A 21,627-nucleotide genomic window follows, 5' to 3' on the forward strand; every position below is an offset into this window, starting at 1 on the left:
CTGTATCTTGTTTGATAATACTCATAATACTCCATAATGTTGTGCACTATCAGCACTAACAAACTTGAATGAGCTGAATGCCTTAATATTTGTTTCAATTAAAATGCAAAACGAGGGCACTTGGTTGTCAGCAAATAATTAAATATCAATTTATTCACTGTTTTCATTCTTACATAAAATACAATCTGATCTAGAAAAAAAATGTTCAGGACGTCATCACCAGAGCAATATGTTTAAAGAAATGAACAAAACACCACAGAAAGTTATGCTCCCCCTTCTGGCCCAATTAGTAAATCTCAACTCTCTTCGCATCTGCAACAACCATGTCTACAAGGAAGAAGTTCTCTGACAAAAAGAAAATAAAACACTTAAAATGTGACAAACTACTATGATACAAAATGATTTCAGCGCAAAGCCATTGAGGGAATACAAACAAAAAAAAACTGCTGAGTGCAGAAAAACAAAGGAAAGTGCTAGTCTTTTTTTCTTAATTTTTTTTTTTTTTTAAACAAACCCGAAACAACCTTGGCCACTTCCCCAGCCTCCTCTCGGACAACTTTTACTCCCATGACAGACCCCAGAGCCATCAGAAACATGGGCGGGACAAAGCCCAGGGACTCCTCTGTGGATCTGAGTGGGATCTGGATTCTGCACCCATGATCTTGGCTGAGGAGAAAGATAGGCACCAGAGGAGAAGCTGGATGGCTGAAGGGCTGTGAAGATGCTTTGGGAACCAGCTGTACACTTGCCAAGAGGAAAGCATGGCTCGACTGTGGTGCCCCCTCAGGCAACATAGTGGTACTGGTTAGGAGTCTCCTTATCACGCTCCATATAGTCTCTGTCTATGAGGGACTCAATCCGTTTCTTCAGGTCACCAGGCTGTGGACAGAGGAGTGTCAGACGGAGGTGACATAAATTAATTGGTAATGAGATTCACAAGTCACCTTGACAGGGAACTTCAACTGATTGTAGAGCTCTGACACAAGTAGGTTGTGGCTGAGGGTCTTCCTCATCTTCATGATGCGCACCACAGCTGCATCAATCTGATACTGCCGGTCTTGAAACACGCGCTCTGTGGTGCTAACTTGCTCCTCAACCTACAAGAAATGTTAACTTCATGACGAAGCAAACATCACTTTCGGGAATAGATGCGACAAGACTGTGTTCTTACGGTTTCTTTCATTTGGATCTGGTTGATTTTGATGCGGAAAAGTTTGTGTTTAAAATCACTGTTGAAATTGAAACGGTCTCCATTCTCCACGTCTTTCCCTCGTGGGTTCTTGTTGAGGACGCGGGCTTTTCCACAAGCCAGAGACTGCAATGTACGCCTTAGCTCGCCCTCCTCTGTGCAAAAAAATAAATATAAAATAGACTCTACGCCTTCTACTGACTCATTTTGCAAAGAGTTGAGACAAGAGAAACAGAGCTAACCTATGCCTGTGGCAGTACCAATCTCCTCCATGCTGAATTCCTCTCCCTCATTGAACATCAGTAGCACTAATGTCTGGAACAGGGACACCTGTAGCTCCTTCTTTCCCTGCAGGATGATAAATTAAGCTGTCAATGTAAGCCCAGTCCTGAGATGTTCTGGATGAAAATTGTCTAGCTATGTTGATACAGTGGTATGAAAAACTTTAGGCACTTATGATCTCATTTTCAAGATTTTCTTTTATAAACCACTAGTTGTTGGGATCAGCAATTTCAGTTAAATATATCATATAGCAGACAAACACTGTGATAGATGAGAAGTGAAATGAACTTTATAGGATTTACAGAAAGTGTGCAATAATTATTTAAACAAAAGCAGGGAGGTGCATAAATTTAGGCACCCTAGAAAAAAATGACATCCATATTTAGTAGAACTTCCTTTTGCAGAAATAAAACACCTCCTATGGCTTATAATGGGGGTCTGGACTATTTTTTTTTACCATTCTTCTTTCCAAAACATCTCCAGTTGGGTCAGGTTTGATGGTTTCCGAGTATGGACTATACAGTACAGATAAATGAATAAATAGTATCAGTATCAGGGTGGGGATAAATCATTTCACGGCTCATACATCAGTGTGTTTGTCTGCTATATGAGATTTTTAACTGAAATTGCTTATCCAAGCAACCAGTGATTTAGAAAGGAAAATCCTGAACATTACCAGGGGTGCCCAAACTTCTTCATGTATATGAACTTACGTCTTTAAACTCTGCCTTTAGGACGGAGTGGCCAAGTGTGGGCTGCCACTGCAGCTTCCTCCCACTGTGCTTCCCCAAGTAGAACAGCTTGAACACCTCCTGGAGTTTTACCATCTCCCAAAACAAATACATTTTACATTAAAGGCCAGATGGGAGTGGCAGAAAAAAATACACTGGTATTAATGTAATAATATGTTTATTGTTGTGGTTACAATGGTGTAGCTATTGAATCATACCAATCTGGTATTTTAACCCTCTCTGTATACTAAAATATAATTAATATGCCAAACAACATATCATGATATACAATGTCAGCTAAGCAAGAGGCTGCAATGTATATCACACGATGGATTGTAGGCCATATCGCCCATCCCTGCTCTCAACGACATAGTGCAGTTAGTTCTACACTACTACAAGCTACCACAATGATAACATGTGTTGCCTTTGTTGAAAGTGTTACTACAAAACAAACTACAAAACAATTACAAATGTTTCAAAATGATCTACCTTTTATATCCAAGTTAGTAAGACGCCATTAGCGTTGTTATGCTGAAAAGAAAAGCTCCACAATACTTACCTCTGAGGGCAAATGGACCTCCATGGGTAAGTATGAAGGCCAGTAACCCATGGTGAGGATGTTGACGGTTAGTTCTATGTTGCTTGGCTCACTCTGGTTCTGCATGTACTGAGTAAAAAATACCATAACTTAAAGGGATAGTTCAGATTTTTTACATGAAGTTTGACACCCCCAAAAGCAGTGAAGTCCGTCAACAGCGGCTCACTCCCCACTTGGTGTCGTGAGCTGAGTTCTGGTCGGATTTCGGTGCTGAGGAAAGTAGTTCCAGCTAGTTGCTGGGGACAGTTAAGTAAAGAGTTTGGCTTCTCAAAACAATATGCGTTCAAAAGCTTAATACATTTGCATCACAAAAATGCCTACTAGTAAGAAAATCCGACCTCACAAATCGCTCTGCGTTATTTTCTCTGCTGTCGTATCACTTCGCGCTCTCGCCTGTCCATTGTTGAGTACGTGTCCCACAGTGTTAAGATGCACGGTTTGCAATAAGTTCACTGCTTATGGGGGTGTCATACAACTTCATGTCAAAAAATCCCAACCATCCCTTTAATCTACAAAACATGCATTACTGACCCAATGCATTTTCAATTCATGTTTTTCAAAACGACGATATGTAGATAGAGACTGCAAATACCTGTTTGAACTGAATCATGATGTCTTTGGAGAGTTCCATGTCCTTAAACATCCCTTCTAGCTTACTGGTAAACGCTGCGCCACATTCTGCAAGTCAACAACACAATCGTCACAACACGTTTGCGCCACATTTGTGAGGAAAATGGAGGCAATGTCTTGTGAAGAATATACTGTGAAAGCCAACCAGCATGGAAAATAATTTACAATCACAATATATACAGTAGTGGTGTACAGTAGTAGATTTCAGTTATTATAATCCCTATAATATGCTTGTCAGTTTTAAAGTATTCAGTATTTTTTCAGTTTTCAGTATTATACATTAAGAAACGGTTAGAGTATACAGTATTAGAAACATTGACTAAACTTTAAGTAAACTTGAGTAAGTTTAAGTAAGTTAAGTACACTAAATTGAGTAAACTTTAAGTTACCATAAAAAACGTATTCTTTATTATGGAGAGCGGAAGATTTAAATCTGAATATGCTCAGAAAGTGAATACTGAACCGTGAATAGGTAGGGATCTACTGTATAGGACTAGAGATTCACCATGTTTCAGCTTGGATAGCATTGACTTTTCAGCATCAACGGAAGCACTCTTGCCAACCAGCAGACGCTTGGCCAAGTCCTTCTTATAAAACGCTTCAAAGACATCTTTTCCTGCAAGAAGAAACAAGTACATTTAAGTTTTTTTATGGCAAAACAAAGTTTTGTGCATATTTTTAATGTTGCCATTTCCAGCAATGGTCACACTGGGATGGATATTATGTCTCCTATACCAACATCGCTTCTGTAAGCAACATTATAATATGACCCAAAAAGTGATTTGACATGCAAAACCCCAAAACACATACTGCTAACTCACCATGGATGAAACGGAATATTATCATAATCTTGTCAAGAATTCTCTCCAGCTCTTCCTCTGTAGCCTCCTTGTTACCAGCTCTCAACTTTGAATCCACATATTTAGCTGAAATTGAAGCAATTAGTATGCAACTTAAAAATTTAATACAGTAAATCATGGAGCAATGTGGCAAACAATAAAAACCCACTGGAATATGCATATGCACAAAAACCTGCTATATACTTGACTGCAGTAGTGCCTGTCGTAACTTGTTCTCATTCTAAATTTGCAACCTATTCTTAAGCCTGACGTACCAATTAGTTCTGCGGGTTTATTGGGTCGTTTGTTGATGAATGTCTCAAAGGCCTCCTTCATGGCATTGATGAATCCCTCATTCCGTGAAAAGCAACACTGAGTGACATTGTCCATCTTGTCCTTAAAATCCAGCAGCTCTTGCACCATGTCCTTGTCTTTCTCCGGTGTACACACGATCTCTCCACCAAAGGACTACAGGGACAGGCAGAGCATATTGGTAGGGACAAAGAAAAATTGACTCTCTGAGACTGGGGATACCTTGATGTAGTCTCTCCAAAACTGCAGTAATGTCGGCAGTCCTCCCTTCACCTTACTAAACAGTTGATAAAGTAAGGCCAGCTCAGTCACACGGTTCTCATCTAACAAAACGCTCAGACCTGTAAAAATGTCACAAAAACATGATCTTACAGTGTAAAATACATCTCATTCGCCTTAAAGGGGACCTATTATGCTTGTTCCACTTTTCTGACCTATAAATGTAGTTAGAATGTTGTATTCAAAAAAATGCCAAAGTTTCAGATAATGAGGTTTGCGCATTTGGAAGTGAGCCCTGAAAGAAGTTGGGGATAGCTCAAAACGCTCAGTTTCAGAGGCCGTTGCAAAACTGTTCTTTTGTGATGTCACAGAGGAGCGGGCTTACTTATGGGCGTGGCTGTAGGCACTGGGTGGAATAAATTAAAACAGACTCTCTTGAAGGGAACAGGTGCAGATTCTGGAGGATCTAGAAAGTTTTCTGTGCGGGTTATTGTGTGTTGCTGCCCTATAGGTGTCCACAACTCAATACAAAGGGGTGAAAAATGAGCATAACAGGTCCTCTTTAAGTCAGTAATATTTTATGAATACGTGATAATACAGGTAACATTTACAGCATACATGTACCACTGTTAAAAAAAAAGTCCACAATTTTCACATTTATATCTCTATGCTTCACTGATAATCATGGGTGTCCCGATCCGATATGGGGTATAAATATCAGGATATGAGTCTCAGATACTGTCACACCAACAAATAGTCGTTTCCAGACTCCGATGATACGATACCAAGAAACCAAAATACGCACACAAGAATACATTTTTTTACGTGGCCAGACGTACCTTTTTGCAATATTGCAGTCATGTGCTCTCCTAAAAGTTGTTTCTCAACACAGCTAATAAGAGGTTTCCTGCAAGATAGTAAAGAGAATAATTATCTAAAAAAACATAGATCTGTGTTCAGTCAATGAAAACAAATGACTAGTGATAAGATTTGCTGTATTACTGGGTACTCTGGTCGAGGTAGCTCACGATACGATCATTCTCCTCCTCCAACCGACGAGCCACATGATGCAGGTATTCAGGCACCTGGTTTGATAAAAAACAAAACAAACCACATACATGTATGCACAAGGATGACTTGAGATTATATTAATTAGTACTAATATTACAGATTAGTATTAGTAGTCACTCACATCTCTTTCTTGCATCAACTGCTGTCCCTCGGCAGAATACAGACGATTTGTCTCAAGCAAAAATCTCTCTTCAAAGGACTCTTTATACACCTTGAAGACAGCAGACAGTCACGGGCTCAGAAGAAAAAGAAACCACATGCTTACAAATCTAGTAGTTTTATTTTGGTCCAGTCACTTGTGTACCTGAAGGTCTGAAAGCATTCCCAGCAGGCTTCTCAATAGACTGCGGTCAGCCGTCTCACCATTACGCTCAAGTTCGATCTGCTCCAAAATGCCATCTACTGTGCGTTTCTGAACAGCACTATCACCTACAATGTGGGTACGGAACAGCTCCAGCCCAGTGTCCCTGTAAGACACACAGAACCTAAGTTTCCGTCATTCACCTTGACCACGTGAGTGCTTGAATCCCATTTACCAGATAGATGGGAGCAGCGAGCTCTGCAGCACATACGTACGATCCAGGAAGAGAAATATGCTTCTGATCATTATCTACACAAAAAACATAAGCAGTATAGAAAAAAGATCAAGCTAGACACTGAATCTATGCCCATCAAGACCAAAAAAAGGACATAAAATCTGATCAAACCTTACAGTTTGCCTGCAGTGATCCTGCCAGCAGCGATTCATCCTCTTTAGGAAGGAAAAGTTGTCCAAAGACTCTGTGATGTCAAAGTTATGGAAAAATATTCATACACCTCCTCAAGTATGTGACTTATTTCCCTCGTTGGATTGCTTACAAAAATGACAAGAGGTTGTCTTTTAGTGGGTCACAAGACAGTACACTACACTAGGTCTCCCCGGAAGAGACAAGAAGACAATTTTAACTAGGGTTGGGCAATATGGACGTTAGCAAGTGTCATAATATTTTTTGAATATATCACGATATGACAATGCAATTAAATTCAGCAAATCTGTGTATAAAAAGCTACAAACCTTAGCCCATATAATGGAATACACTAGTCTTGAATTGTAGCCATGTGTCCTGCATATGGTGTAGTTCCAGCTGTACAGTTCTTCTGATATTACAGAAAGCAGCTTTCTTGGATGATGATGATGGGTTGTTGAGGTGTGCTCAGTGAAGGCAATGTTTTCTCGTACAGCAAAGAATTTCTCGTTGTCGTCGAGAAACCAGTCCTGGTGCACTGGTGCAACCAGTGACTGCTTCTTCATTCCCGTTTGAGATGTTCAAACGCTTTGGTGCCTTCTTTCCCTGAGGGGGCAAAGCCAGATTGTTGACTAGGTTGGATTTAATGGCAATCTGTACCTTGAACCTAGCCAGCTCTCAAGTAATAATCACTGTCCTCCTCTGTGGTCTGTCTGTCTGTCCCGGCATGGTCCAACAAAGTGTGCACATTCCATGAGCCTAAATACGAGTCGTATCATCTTTGTAGAACTTCTTGATTTCTTCTTACCCCTGCAGAGGGATCCCCGCGAGATGAAGTGAAGCAGGCCATTTTTGGGGCACCGTTTGGCCTGTTAATACATTTTGACCTGATGGTAGAACAAATTTATCGTTTTGTCATCACCGTTGCTTTGCAAAACTTGCATATTAAGGGCTCTATCGAAACCAAGCCACCTCCATATTACAGAGGTACCTCCCCATCTTCGCTTCTTCTCCACCTTCAGCCATGCTCAAATACAGTGTGCCATAGCGAGCAGTCGGAGGAAGAAATACACGTCATCAACTACCATTTATACCGGTAAAAGTCATTTTCTTATCATTGGAAGAATTTATAACGGTATATAAAAATTATTGCCCAACCCTAATATTGCAACTACAGTGAAGATTTTATTTTTTTAATCTATGACAATTTCTTGCAATCAGTATGCTAACAGCGCTGCCTCCACCCACCAAGACTGTATGGCTGACAAAAGGGGTCAGTCCTTTGATACTGCCAAGGTGCTAAAACCCGTGAACAGAGTGAACCCTCTTCCTCCCTGTTTGGAGGTTAGAGAGGCGAAAGATGGCAAAATGACCAACTTCATTTTCATTTACTGTGTGATTATTATCACCCCAGGCCTAGTGCCCATGAGACATTTTTTTTCTGAACGAGAAATCTTGCCACAAATCCTACTGTAAAATATAACAAGAAATCCACCTTGCAACAAACAACAGAGACAATGTTTATGCAGGTTGACCACTTCAAATAAAAAGGGATATTCTCTAAACTGGTGGATCTGGGCCTGCACGTGCTCCTCACAGACTTGCCGTAACTGCTTGTACAGCGTAGGGGATACTTTATACGAACACAGGTTCTCGACGGCCTTTAAAAACAACAGTGAAAGAGAGACAAACAAAAAGACAGGAATAGTAGCAAGACATTTTTAACAATGGTTGTTTTAGGACATGCTGAAATCAATCATATTTAATAATGAAGCTATTTTCCCAATCCTGCAACAAGTGGTGTTTCACAGGTAAAAAAGATAAATCGGTGAATTACATAATTTATACTAAAAATGTAACTTTAATAAATTCATCCATCCATCCATTTTCTGTGACTCTTGTTCTCACTAGGGCCGGGAGTATGCTGGAGCCTATCCCAGCTGTCTTCGAGCGAAAGGCGGGGGAAAAACCCTGACAGGTCACTGTTGCTGCAGTACACAGCTAATGGGGATGTCAAAAAAATTCTAAACATCCCTTTTAAATATTTTAGCTCACGACGATTGACTCTACAGCATTTGCACAAGGTCTTCATGGGCAATTAAACAACTTCCACTGATGAGACACTTGTCTTGTCACTCATAAAACTCTCAAGACTGGCTTAGATTAATTGGTGATAAATAAAGGTAACACAAACCTGATAGAGCTCTTCAAGATTGTACTTAATGGAGGTGCTGTTCTGAATGGCACTGACTGCATCTCGCAGTTTCAGCCAGGTGTCTTCAGTGTAGTTCTCAGCTAGTTTTGGCCGATCTGTTATCAGGAATAAAAGGTTTAATATGGTATAACGATGTTTTTAAAAAACATAATATACATGTGCATTTAAATGAATGAGAATATCTTTGAAAAGTACATTTCAGGAGTTCAATTGAAAAAGTGAAACTCTTTGAGCCCATGGGTTCATATAAAATTTGAAAAATTTGTCAAGAAGTCCAATATTGTAAATTACTGGCTCAAACTCTTATCAGCAATTGAACGGTATAGAAATATTACTCACTTTAGCTAAAGTGTCCTTTATTTTTTTATGTATTGAACTTCATTAAAAAAAGCACATGCTATTTTCAGGCATGGTACTGTATTTACAACACAGGTCTCCAGTTCTAGCACAGCAGTGTTACCTAATAAACAATTGGGTTCTAATAATATAACGATTACACGCTCAACGAATGTCAGCTCTACAAACCTATTGCATAGTGCCAGTTGTCAAGTAAAAAAAAAACCTACATAAAAACAGAGTTAACGCCAAGTTGCATACATGTTGAGTATTTCATGAAAAATTACATGACTTATGAGTTTTCGATATAATGATCTGTCTTAGAAGTGGGTCATTGTGACTAATGTAACTGCATGATCTGATGATGTTAATGACAACAATACCTTTGAAATTTTTTATCACTAATTTCTTGGAAGTGGCGGTTTTTCCTGAGGCCATGGAAGAGGTCCTGGTCATCCCGTTGGTGTCCGTTAAAGCGGAGAAGTTGGCTCTCTTGTCCTGTCTGGTGTCTTGGGCCATGATCAGATTAGCACTATGTCTTATCGCTTGGTGCTTCAAGTGTCTTTGCTAAGTTTTCGTTGATGTCCCAGTCGCCTGTTTATTGTCGAACGCAAGTTAATTTTTGAATCAAGTCCCTTTGGTTGTAAGCAAAAGTGTCCCGATCTTTATATAGCACATCTGTGAGCAAAAAAATGAATTGTGTTGGGTTACTCAACTAAGTTAAAAAAAAAAAAAACAGCCGCCGCAGCTAGCAAACTGTGTACTTCTGTGACTGTAGCATAGTAGTCACCGCAACGCATTAGCATCATTGCTAACACACACTACTTTGGCAGACTTACAAGGACGAGTCGGGTCAATTGTAACATTCCGCGATAGTAAATGATATCGTTGGCTCGACATGTCTGCACTTTGTGTCAGAGGTCCATTTTATTCATGCTAACAGACTTTTCTCTGACCAAGCGGCTAGCTAGCACAACAAAATGGCTTTTCGGTTCATTTGGACAGGTGCATCTTGGGGGAAAAGTAACCGAGTTGCGTTCACAAACAGTTTATCATGTCAGTCCATCTACGAATCGTAAAATCGTGCAGCAGTTAGTAATAACACATAATTGTGTATATTGGCTTGTATTGGGGATTTTAAATGCACAATCAATTGAAATGAAAATGAAATCGTCAGTAAAATTGGTTGTAATATCGGTGAATACATTTGTATTTGATTGACACGACATAATGTCATATTATTTTATTCAATTGGGAAAAAATACTCCAGAATTAGAGGTACCTGCTTTTTGTTAGACAAAAGACTAAATTGTGTTCAAGAAAAACACAGAGGTGTACGGCATGAAAACAATCAGCGTGCAACACATTTCTCAATCGTCGGTGGTCTTGAACGCACACCAGGATCACCAGCATCCAGCACAGCCTAGAGTCCAGACATTGGCAATGGGCGGTGTTTGATAGAAAACGGACTGGACCAAGCAACACCAGCATTCATCCCATATTCCCGTCGACTTTGTGCTTCCTGCCATAATGGATATCTTGACGTTTTTCTCGCCTATATCTTTCGTGTTTATTTGCGGAGGAATATTAGTGCGCTTCTCTGTTCTCGGCCTGCTTCAGTAAGCAGCATCTGAGCGGTAAGTTTGGCTCACTAACCACCAACAGCATGAGGGAAACTGGGGAGGGAGTTGGTGTCTATAGGTGCACAGGTATCGCCTTGAGTGGAAAGGGCTTGTTGAAGACTTTAACTTAAATACATTCTGCGTTTACACACTTGAATATGCAGTTTTCACCAGTTTCACGCAACACACCCCAAATAAACCACCATGACCAGTCATAATTAGCCGACTAGCATCGGCAGGCAAGAACGTTCTATATGGGCATACGTATACTCAGTTAGCTGCCAAACTAATTAATTAAAAACAAGCCGGACTTTATATACTTTCCATGCTGGTAATCTGCATTGCGTGTCACAATTTTAGCCAGTATGCTTGTCTTATTCCTGCTTTTAGCCTCCGTGTATTTGACAGGCTAGCTAGCGCTACACGTCATTAGCTGTTAACACACGCACGGGCGTAGCTATTCTGATCATGATAATACTTAAAAAAATATACGAATCCTGACTATATAGTATATTTATATATAAAAGAAGTGTATTAACATTTCAATACATTACATATTAGCAGCAGCTCAAGGCTCACTTAAGTCTGGTGGTCTAGCATGCATACTGAACAGTTACACTCCCGATTATTCAGCCACCAATGCAAATTACACTTATTGTGACAATGTACTGACTTTCAATAGATGGTTAAGTTACAAATATGTGTGTTCTGTTGGCCTATTTTAAACTAGTGCAAGTTTATCAACTTCGCAAATACATTGAATTTACAATTATTTTCAGTGCAACTGTACAAGGAAATCGTTGTGGAAATCATTGTGCAAGGACAAGCATTGCGGTTCTCTAAACCCAAGTTTTTGTTTTAACTAGAAAATGTAGATTTGATATAAAAAAAAAAATCCACATCAAGAGCCACCAACATACCTTCATGCTGAACATAGAATAATTGCTAAAAATGGTGCATTGTTTTATAATTGATTTTGAAATACTCACCACATGAGTTGCTGAACAATTTTCTGGTGTTGTCCTTTTTCAGCTCACTTAATGCACAGTGCTACTTGTACAATGGTACTATTAATATAATTTTGATAATTTCTATGCAGATAAGATGATTACTTCCTTTCTTTTATCTTCCAGTTTAGATGCCTTGGCCAAGATGAGCATCAAGGCCTTTGAGCTCATCCCAGCTGTGGAGCGGGACCTCCTCATGGGTGATAAGGCTCGCATCAAAATTGAATGTATAGAATGTTGTGGAAAGCACTTATATGTGGGAACCAACGACTGTTTCATCCACCACTTTCTGCTGGAAGAGGTCACTTCTGCCAAAGGGAAGCTGACTTACTCGGCTCAGAAACTGCTACACAAATACCTGGGCCTAAAGAAGCCAGTGGCTGAGCTGCGGGGCGCCTCTGCTTTGGAGCGCCTGATTGTGCTTTGCGATGGCATCGTGTTCCTTGTGGACATGGTGACACTGGAAACTGTGCCGTCGGCAGCAGGAGGTGGAGCCAAGATCAGAGGTGTGACGGCCTTTTGCATTAATGAGAACCCGGTGAACGGTGATCCATTCTGTGTGGAAATGGGCGTCCTTTCCTTGAAGCGTAGGACGGTTCAGATTTACATGGTTTATGAGGACAGAGTGCAGCTGCTCAAAGAGGTGACCACGCCGGAGCAGCCTTGTGCTGTCTGTCTCGATGGTTACTTCCTGTGTCTGGCGTTGGCCACGCAATACATGATCTTGAACTATAAGACAGGAGCTGCCCAAGATCTTTTCCCTTACAACAGCGAGGAGAGGAGACCCATTGTAAAGAGGATTGGCAGGGAGGAGTTCCTCTTGGCAGCGCCAGGTGGTCTGGGTAAGCTGTATCAAGCATTAACTTAGTCATGCACACAATTTTGTCTTTTACGTATCATTTGGGGTGTCACAAGAGACGTTACATGAGATTGGGCGCATGAGAAGGAGATGACAAGACTTTAACACAAAAATTTAAGTTTTTTTATATCTGTTACAATCCAATGCAGGTGCATTTTGAAATGTTTATTGTCCCAGAAATTGACACTAAACAATATTACTGTCATCATTTCTTTAGACCAAATAAACCAGTAATGTTATGATCATATATCATAATAATGTCATGCAGTGTTTCCATCAACATGTCATCTTTCACGCATTGCCGTTTGTGACATGGATTTTCTCACAGCAAAACTGCGCCTTTGTTGCCACCACTTTCAAACAAATTCAGCGTACTGGCTGGTCCGTGTCGATGAGCTCACCTTGCTCGTTTGCTTTGAAGCTGGAATATTCCCACACAGGGACTGTGGCATTTCACTTTGCAAGGATTTTCTCTCCTAATTTCTACTACGTTACCTTGCATTGGTCCTCACCAGGCTAAACTCTTTCGCAGTGTGCATGGTAGCAGCCTACCTTCCCCCACAGAGACAAAAGCGACTATCATGAGGGCTCACTCCATTCATGTATATGTATGTGGAACGAGAGTGAACCCTCTTCTTGCCTGTTTGGAGGCAAGAAACGAGGAAAACACACACTCGTGCACATGGTAGTATGGAGTATGGAGGCCCAGCAAAACTTTATTGTTTGATTAAGCAATTTATTATTGAGAGACATTTTTTTTCCGAATGAGAAATATCGGCGTTTAATCTCACAAGATCTTGTGACATCCCAACTTCTTAGTCATGTAATCAAAATGGATACATGTAATTATTTTTATGTTTATTTTTCACCCCTCCATTGGATATTTCCGATGCCGGTCTTGGGCATAGATAAATGACAGGGGTCTGTCAGGAAGGGCATCCAACATAAAAACCAAGCCAAACAAATAATGTGATTAACTCGCTGTGGCGACCCCTGACAGGAAAAGCACGAAATAACACAAACATTTTTTCTATTAACCTATGACCAGTAGACACACGCAGCACTTCCTCCTCTGCAAAACAGGCATGGCATTTGTAAAGCTGCCGTTTTTGGTGTACATTAATGAAAATATTTATATTAATATTCATGTTAATATTAAAATCTGCTCAACATTAATTCAAAACAACTTAGGAGATGTTCCGTGCAATGAAAATCTAAGTAACAAACAAATCAATAAACAGTGCTCAATACGATTTTTCTTGTTTTATCTCCGCCCGCCCCTTTCAAAAAGGAATGTTTGCCAATGCAGAAGGGGCTTCTCAACGTGCTCCTGTCAGCTGGTCCGAGAGCATCATTGGCACAGCTGTGTGCTTCCCATATGTGGTGGCCTTAGATGAGAGCTTCATCACCATCCACAGCATGTTGGACCAACAGTTAAAACAGACGCTTTCATTCAGGGATGGACACATTCTACAAGACTTTGAAGGTACATAGACACAGTTCTTTGTGTTGATTTTTGTGGAAGATATTATTTCTTTCCAAAGTACATAGATTTTGCAGTAGTTAGTCAGCATCATACCATGGTTATTGGGGAGTAGGAATGTGCTGACCTGTGAGTGATGTGTGTGTTTTTAGGGAAGGTGATTCTGGCGTCCACTAAAGCTGTGTACGTTCTGGTGCCCTTGCCACTCGAGAGACAAATTCAGGACTTGCTGGCCAGCCACAGAGTGGAGGAGGCACTCATCCTTACAGAGGGAGCACAAAGAAATATTCCCAAAGAAAAATTCCTGGTAATTCATACTATTTTGCTTGATGGTCACCGTGTTTTTTCAGCGGTGTGGTTGAATTTTTTGACATTTTGCTTAGTTGTCAGTTGCTTGAAGGTGTGTACCAAATTTTGTGTTTGATTCTGGAAAGTTCAATGCTTCAAGGCTTTGGGGTTTAATAACCGCCATGTGGCATATTTGTCAGAAAAATAATAGCACAGGCATTGCTGTGGTTCAGGAGCAGTTACACCTCAATTTTTCCACATAACTGCACAGTAACATCAATTGGTTTGAAATAAATTCTCAATAATTTCTGCTGATTGTTATTTACTACAATACAACTGCGTAAACAATTCAAATTATATCTATTTGATGGCACCACCAGGCCTTGAAAGTGGAAAAAAAAGTGATAAAACTAATAATATTTCAGTTTAATTTCTTTGCAATTTTCTTTATTATTATTCAGATCTTGCACAAAAGGATTCTGCAGCAGGCAGGCTTCATACAGTTTAGCCAACTACAATTCATAGAAGCAAAAGAACATTTCAGGTAAGTTTTGTTTTTTTGTTCGTTCATATGACAAGCGGTCAATGGCAAGTTGTTGGCTGAACCCCGTTACTATCTAAATGCTAATGTTTGCCGAGTGAGAATGGAAATCAAGAACAACGCTGCTGCCACTATCGACAGTACAACAGTATAGTGTTACTGTTTGACTGCTTAAAGGGGCCCTATTATGCTTTTTATTGAATTGTAGACTGTTACACACAATAACCTGCACAAAAATCTTGCTAGATCTTTCAGAATCTGCACCTATTCCAGCTGCATTGCCTTGGATTTCCAAAACGTCTGTTTTTAATTTAGTCCACCCACAGCCCTCATCCAGGCACGCCCACACCGCTGTGATTGGTCACACTCAGCTTGTACAGCCAGCAGCTTGTACCTGTGCATGCGCACATAAGAAGTCAATGGTTGGATGGAGCCAAGTGTTACAAAAAAAACTTAGAAACAAACATTCAGAGCCATCCCAAACTTCTTTCACTCTCACTTCGAAATGCACAAATCTCATTATCAGAAACTTTGGAATTGTTTTGGAACATTCTAACTACATTTAGAGGTCAGAAAAGTGGTCCCCTTTAAAAGCTCTTGTTGTGTCTGTATATGTTTTGCTGATGCATGCGTTTGTTTCTGTCTTTGCAGGAAAGGTCAGCTGGATGTGCGGGAGCTGATTTCTCTGTACCCACTGCTACTGCCAGCTTCTTCTTCATTCACACGTTGCCACCCTCCTCTCCATGAGTTTGCAGATCTCAATCACCTGGCACAGGGAGACCTGGAAAAAGTGTTGCAATGCAAGACATTTCTGATGAGTTATTTGGCAGAGGTGAATAAGGAATTAAGACTTACATGACTTGAAAGAACTTTTTAGAATATTATTTGTTGAGGTGTCATGACACTCATATTTGTCACTCATACTTTTATATACACTCTTGTCCTCCTCCCCTTGTAGGTCAGAAGCACAGAGGTAGCTAATGGTTGTAAGGAGGACGTGGACACCGCTCTATTGAAACTGTATGCTGAACAAGATCATGAGAGTCTTCTAGACCTGATAGCATCAGACAATGCGTGCTTGTTAGCAGACTGTGTCCCGTGGTTGGAAAAATATCACAAGTGTGTATATTATGTTTTTTTTTTTTTTTGTGCGGATTTTACTATTCATGAAAAAGTGTGAACTAAATACTGTGTTTCATTTGCTTATAATCCAGATATTTTGCACTTGGGCTTCTCTACCATTCTAATGGTCAGGATTCAGCAGCTCTTCAGGTAAACTCTAGCTATGAATAATTCACACAATATTTACATTGATAGGAAGGGAACACCCTTTATTTACTATTCTTAAAACATGTTTTTGTCAGATGTGGATTCGTGTAGCTGATGGGGATCTAAAGGATTCTACAAGACCTGATCTCTTTGAGTACATTGTGGACTTTCTTTGTTCCACTTCCAATCTGGACCTAGTATGGAAGTACGCAAATTGGGCTCTACAACAGGATCCCACTGTAGGTCAACCTCTCTTACGGATAGCTGCTTGTAAATTTCATCCTGCTCCATTTCATAATAAAATAATGAGTATTACAGAAGAATTGCTGCATTTGCCTGCAAATATTCTCATTCATCCAATGTCTGAGAAGACAGTTTGCGTCTCATCCCAGCTGGCTTCATCAGTTCGTGCTCAATGGCTCGGTGGGACCAGTCTAGTCTAACTAGATAGGACAGGTCTAGTCTAAGAAGTTTGGTACAGGATCCAAACTGTCAACTACAGTTTGACCATCCCTGTCAACTACTGGTATGTTGTGTTGGTTAAAAATCAATCTGTGCTTCTCATATAGTCACCTTCCTTCAGTTTGTTCCAGAACTACTCAGTCTAGAGCTGTCCTATCTAGTCAGTCCAGTGTTTGTCCCACCGAGTCATTCAGCATGAACTGATGAAGCCTGCTTGAATGAGACGTGAAATGTCTTCTAAAATAACCTGAACAGTCCAGTTGCAATCGACTCAATGCCCTGAGAATTTCCCCTTTTGTAGTAGCTAATTAAGGTAACCAAAGTTTTATGAACATCCTACATCACACACCCACACAACAGTAAACGTCAGTAGGAACTGAAAGTCGTCTTTGCAAAGTGCAGATTTTCTGATCTGTTGGCGCTCAAGTCTAATCTACATTGTTCCTCATCCATTCATCACACTTGCTGATATTGTGCATCATGCAGCATAAATACAATGGTAACTCAGGCATTCTTTTTTTGTCCATAGACAGCTGTCCACATCTTTTCCAAGAGGTCTGTTGAGGCACCCCAGTCTGACCTGAAGCCTGATGATGTCATCACATACTTGGGAAAGCACAGGGACGCTCTTCTTCTGTACCTGGAACACCTGGTGCTTGAAAGACGGATACAGGTACCACACACAGATACTGCCTCCAGGGGGAAGGCTCACTGTTGGACAGTGTGTGCATGTGGTGCATATTGTTAACCCTTTTAATGCTGTTTTATAAGTAAATACAAAAATGGATATTGAGAAAGTTAAAGCTGCAGTTGTGATTAGTTCCTTGTCTATTTTATTATCTATAGAAGGAGAAATATCACACACATCTGGCAGTCTTATACACGGACAGAGTCTTATCTTTGCTGTCCGAGCCTACATCCAATGAAGAGCAGCTGAGCGGACCCAGAGAGCAACTCCAGGCTCTACTCAGGGAGTCAAACCTGTACAGAGCTCAGTATCTTTTAGGTGAGATCATCAAATGAATAAGTAATTAAACGTAGCCAACTAGCCATCGATATATCCATACACCTACCCATTGTTCTACAATGTTGACTGATGTGTGTGGATGTTTTCCTGCCTTTTTTGTTGTTTAGGTAAGATAGAAAACTTTGAGCAACTGCTGCTAGAACGTGCATTGCTACATGGAAAACTGGAGGAGCATAATGAAGCACTCCACATTTTGGTGCACAAGCTGAGAGACTTCTCATCTGCGGAGGCCTATTGTATTTGGGCTTCTTCTTGGCAAGATTCAGCTTACCGACAGCAGCTATTTCACCTTCTCCTGAGAATGTATCTTGGAAAAAATGCAGTCAAAAAATCCCAAACAGCAACGTGTGAAGACAATGGAGATCTAGAAATGGCAGCGGTGGACCTCCTGAATCGTCACGGAGAGTTGTTTGATGCGGTTCATGTACTGAGAACTCTGCCAGATAACTGGTCGTTACAACTGCTGCGGCCCTTTCTGGGTCGAGCCATCAGGGCTAATATGCATGCCTCCCGCACGTCCCAGATCGCCCTTGGGCTCGCCCACTCTGAACACCTTCAACTACTGCATGACAAGGTGAGCAGTCTGTCACATAACACACAAGACACCTAATTTATTGACTAAAACTTTGTCCAGTATAAGTCTGAAACTTATTTATGTTTTTAATACTTACTACTAATGAGTTATTGTATCCTCTACAGCAGTGGTTCCCAAATTTTTTACAGTCATGTACCCCTTCAGACATTTGACCTGAAGCCATGTACCCCCTACTCCTGCACACTTAAAAAAACATTCATTTTCTTCTGCTTATCCTCACGAGGGTTGTGAGGGGTGCTGGAGCCTATCCCAGTTGTCTTCAGGCTAGACTGGTCGCCAGCCAATCACAAGGCACATATAGACAAACAACCATTCACACTCACATTCATACCTATGGACAATTTGGAGTCGCCAATTAAGCTAGCATGTTTTTGGAATGTGGGAGGAAACCGGAGTACCCGGAGAAAACCCACGGAGAACATGCAAACTCCACACAGAGATGGCAGAGGGTGGAATTGAACTCGGGTCTCCTAGCTGTGAGGCCTGCGCGTTAACCACTCGCCGTGCAGCCCTTAAAAAAAACATAAACCTTTTTATGTTAGTTAACTTGAAATATTCCGGCGCACTTGTAATTCTGATTGTTAGGCACTAATTGTTTTTCATTTTCAGTCATGTACCCCCTTTGACAATTGATGTACACCTGGGGGTACGCATACCCCACTCTGGAAACCACTGCTCTACAGCTTGACGTAATATTTTCTGCATCGAAATCTTTATTCCAAAAGGGTGTCTCCACTCATTTCACTCGTCTGTTGTTTCATTTTACTAAATACTCCCTTATGTACTGTATCCACAAGATGGTACAGTACCTTTCACTGGTAACCTGACCTTTTTGATGGTAAAGTCTACAATCCACAATAGTATCTTCTACCCATCCCTTGTAATTAACATTAAAATGGCTTGAATTGAGGGGATTTTAAAGATATAAATTAGCCTATATTTATATGTTGGACAGATAATTCTTCACAAGATGTCTTATGTACTTTTAGTGATCATGACAACTGAACTTGTCTTGTCATCCTCCAGCTCAAAGAGACAAAGAAGCCAATCACTGTGTCAGCAAAGAAGGGCTGCCACTTATGCCACAACACCTTCAGTGAGCCCGACGTAGTGTGTCTGCCTGGCGGTGTGCCTGTCCACACTCACTGCGTCGCCCAGAGAGTAAGAGACTCCCCCACAAAGAAACAGTTAACTAACAGCAACAAAGATACGTGAGACTCGGACCATCACGTGAAAATGTGATTGTTTGTTTTGAGGCACCAAAACAAAGCGGAATTTACTTGCTTTGGGTATGGCTGATGTCTGTGAGGACAAGGGCAAAGCAGAGGGGAATCCATTTCTGTGTTCAGGTCGGTAAGAGTCTACAACAGTCAAAAAGAAAGTGGGGGTTATGAGATGAGAAAAATGACACGTTGTACAAGTTGTGTTTATGTGATGCAGTTAAACCACACATTCAGAATTATGTCCAGGTGAAAGTGAATGAGCCGTCCTTTTAATATTGGAATTAAAAAAAAAACAAAACAGGACAGACACCTCCGTACTGCTCTTTCTGTCTTCAAACCTAAACTGAAATATGTACAAATTTTCTTCTTTATTATACCTTATTTTTACTTTGAGGGAAAAAAAACATCTGTACTATTTTGCTTACATTCAGCGGTGAAAGAGCTGTTTCATTTGGTAATGGCTGCCCACATCTTACATTCAACTTGACCTTCCTCCACTTCTTATTAATTGAGGATTCTGTTTATTTAATGTGATGCCATACATATAAATAAATTGTGAATTTACTTACAGCAATTAACAAAAAAAGCACACTTTGATTGTTCCTTTCAATTTGAATTATTCTACACTGATGCTATGTTCTTTGTGAGCCAGAAGATGGCAGCAAATGATTGAAAAGTTAAGTCAACATGACCTTTTAGTTTATAGAATGCTTTTAGCATGACCTAATTATGTCAATTTTGGATGATTTATAACAACATACATTATTTATTTCACACTTTGTGGCACCGCGCAGATAAAAAGGGACAGTGGAAATGCATTATTGCATTACTAAGGGCGTACTGTATAACTAATTAAGGGAATGGCTAAGAAGTAACAAGATGTAATGACAAAAATAAATGGATGTCAATTATGAAGCGTTATGAGATTAATGTTTGGGACTTCTACAGCAGATTATTTTGGATTAGTAACAAATTAAGAACAAATCCACTTGGACCCTTAAGGAGCAAATTAATTTCCATCAGAACAGCTCTCCCAAAAGAATCAGATGAATCAAAGACAAAAGCATTTTTGCATTCTCTCCATTGTGAAAATGGAAACTGGATGTTCCATGACCACAACACACGTTCAAGTGTTTTCTGCCACTGTCTGTTAATAAAATGTTGTAATTCCTCTTAAGATTACAAGGTCATCGAACAGCAATCATTCCTCTTCAACAAGGATTCATACTGTATTAGTAGTTGTGTCCTCTGTAATCTCCATGTCAGTGCAACACAATTCTTTAGGGAATTTCTGCACGGAACTAGTTTTCCAAATGTAGGTCTTACTCTCTTTTCAAGGCACAAAATCCCAAACTATCAAAATCCATTTCATTGCTGCATCTGTTAATTGGAATTCTAAAAAAGACATGCTGTTGTATAATCTGTTCTGTTATCTACAGTATATACTACATTTTATACATGTCTGTTGCTTTATTGAAATCACAAATGCAGTGGAGTGTACAAACTGCAAATCCATCCTATTTAATAAATATCTGAAATTGAACATCCACTCTTAAAACTCTCACTTTATTGTGCTGCAAAGTATGAAGAAATGTTTTTACAAGGCTCATACTGCAGAGTGTATTTTTCTCATTTGTACATGTCACTGCAGGGCCACACTGTTAATGTCATCTTCACCTGTGGTGCAGGACATTGCGCAATATGACCCATGAGGACATGTCATCTTTGTGTCTCTCTTTGAAAACAGAATAGAAACTTTTCAATCCCCTTAAAAAAATTGTCTGAAACTTTGTGTTAAAAAGCTTTGTGTTATCAACATTTCATCTTTTTATGTTTAGATTGTGTCGTTTTGCTCTGTTTTCCCCATGTTTGCAGTATTTAAATTATTATAGAATACTTATTTCTAAAATGGGCCAATAAAAAAACTGCAGGCCTCATTTTGGTCACCCCTGCTCTAAATTATCGATAGGTTAGTCAGGTTGATTGATGAGTAACTTACTTCACAAATAGACTATTAGTGGCATGTGCACGGATTTATAGTAAACAGGGTCATTCGTTTACCTAACCATGGCTATATAACCTAATATTAAAATAGGTATAGAAC

General features: G+C 40.1%; 2 protein-coding genes across 3 annotated transcripts; one reads left to right on the forward strand and one right to left on the reverse strand.

The window, feature by feature from the left end:
- Positions 1–124: 124 nt before the first annotated feature.
- cul4a (cullin 4A) lies at positions 125–10,174 on the reverse strand. The gene is made up of 20 exons (XM_058088614.1): positions 9,531–10,174; positions 8,791–8,906; positions 8,153–8,257; positions 6,584–6,652; positions 6,408–6,481; positions 6,176–6,338; positions 5,993–6,082; positions 5,803–5,885; positions 5,640–5,707; positions 4,804–4,922; positions 4,545–4,737; positions 4,252–4,356; positions 3,936–4,046; positions 3,393–3,478; positions 2,762–2,869; positions 2,185–2,298; positions 1,432–1,537; positions 1,172–1,344; positions 945–1,097; positions 125–879 (listed from the first exon to the last, which is right to left on the reverse strand). The coding sequence occupies exons 1-20, from the start codon at positions 9,664–9,666 to the stop codon at positions 784–786; spliced, it is 2,268 nt and encodes a 755-aa protein (XP_057944597.1). The 5' UTR covers positions 9,667–10,174; the 3' UTR covers positions 125–783.
- On the forward strand, positions 9,598–21,292 carry tgfbrap1 (transforming growth factor, beta receptor associated protein 1). Of its 2 annotated transcripts, none has more exons than XM_058088613.1 (13): positions 9,598–10,784; positions 11,908–12,618; positions 13,927–14,121; positions 14,271–14,425; positions 14,868–14,950; positions 15,599–15,779; positions 15,906–16,066; positions 16,162–16,219; positions 16,312–16,455; positions 17,208–17,351; positions 17,525–17,684; positions 17,813–18,279; positions 19,327–21,292. In XM_058088613.1, exons 2-13 carry the CDS (start codon positions 11,922–11,924, stop codon positions 19,513–19,515), a joined length of 2,634 nt encoding a protein of 877 aa, XP_057944596.1. In that variant the 5' UTR covers positions 9,598–10,784; positions 11,908–11,921; the 3' UTR covers positions 19,516–21,292. The 2 variants fall into 2 exon arrangements, with proteins under 2 accessions (XP_057944596.1, XP_057944595.1); XM_058088612.1 differs by having other exon boundaries at positions 9,600–10,784; positions 11,903–12,618.
- The last annotated feature ends 335 nt before the right edge of the window (positions 21,293–21,627 follow it).

The sequence above is a fragment of the Doryrhamphus excisus genome, chromosome 12 (genome assembly GCF_030265055.1).
Source record: "Doryrhamphus excisus isolate RoL2022-K1 chromosome 12, RoL_Dexc_1.0, whole genome shotgun sequence".
Classification (NCBI taxonomy): Eukaryota; Metazoa; Chordata; class Actinopteri; order Syngnathiformes; family Syngnathidae; genus Doryrhamphus; species Doryrhamphus excisus.

Excerpts from the sequence above, each read along its gene's own strand:
- cul4a (XM_058088614.1), bottom strand. The coding sequence starts at position 9,666 with ATGGCCCAAGACACCAGACAGGACAAGAGAGCCAACTTCTCCGCTTTA. Across the intron at positions 6,083-6,175 it reads GAATGCTTTCAGACCTTCAG|GTGTATAAAGAGTCCTTTGA; the intron begins GTACACAAGTGA and ends GCTGTCTTCAAG. Across the intron at positions 2,299-2,761 it reads AGGTCCATTTGCCCTCAGAG|ATGGTAAAACTCCAGGAGGT; the intron begins GTAAGTATTGTG and ends TTGTTTTGGGAG.
- tgfbrap1 (XM_058088613.1), top strand. The coding sequence starts at position 11,922 with ATGAGCATCAAGGCCTTTGAGCTCATCCCAGCTGTGGAGCGGGACCTC. Across the intron at positions 16,456-17,207 it reads CTCTACAACAGGATCCCACT|ACAGCTGTCCACATCTTTTC; the intron begins GTAGGTCAACCT and ends TTTTGTCCATAG. Across the intron at positions 18,280-19,326 it reads TTCAACTACTGCATGACAAG|CTCAAAGAGACAAAGAAGCC; the intron begins GTGAGCAGTCTG and ends GTCATCCTCCAG.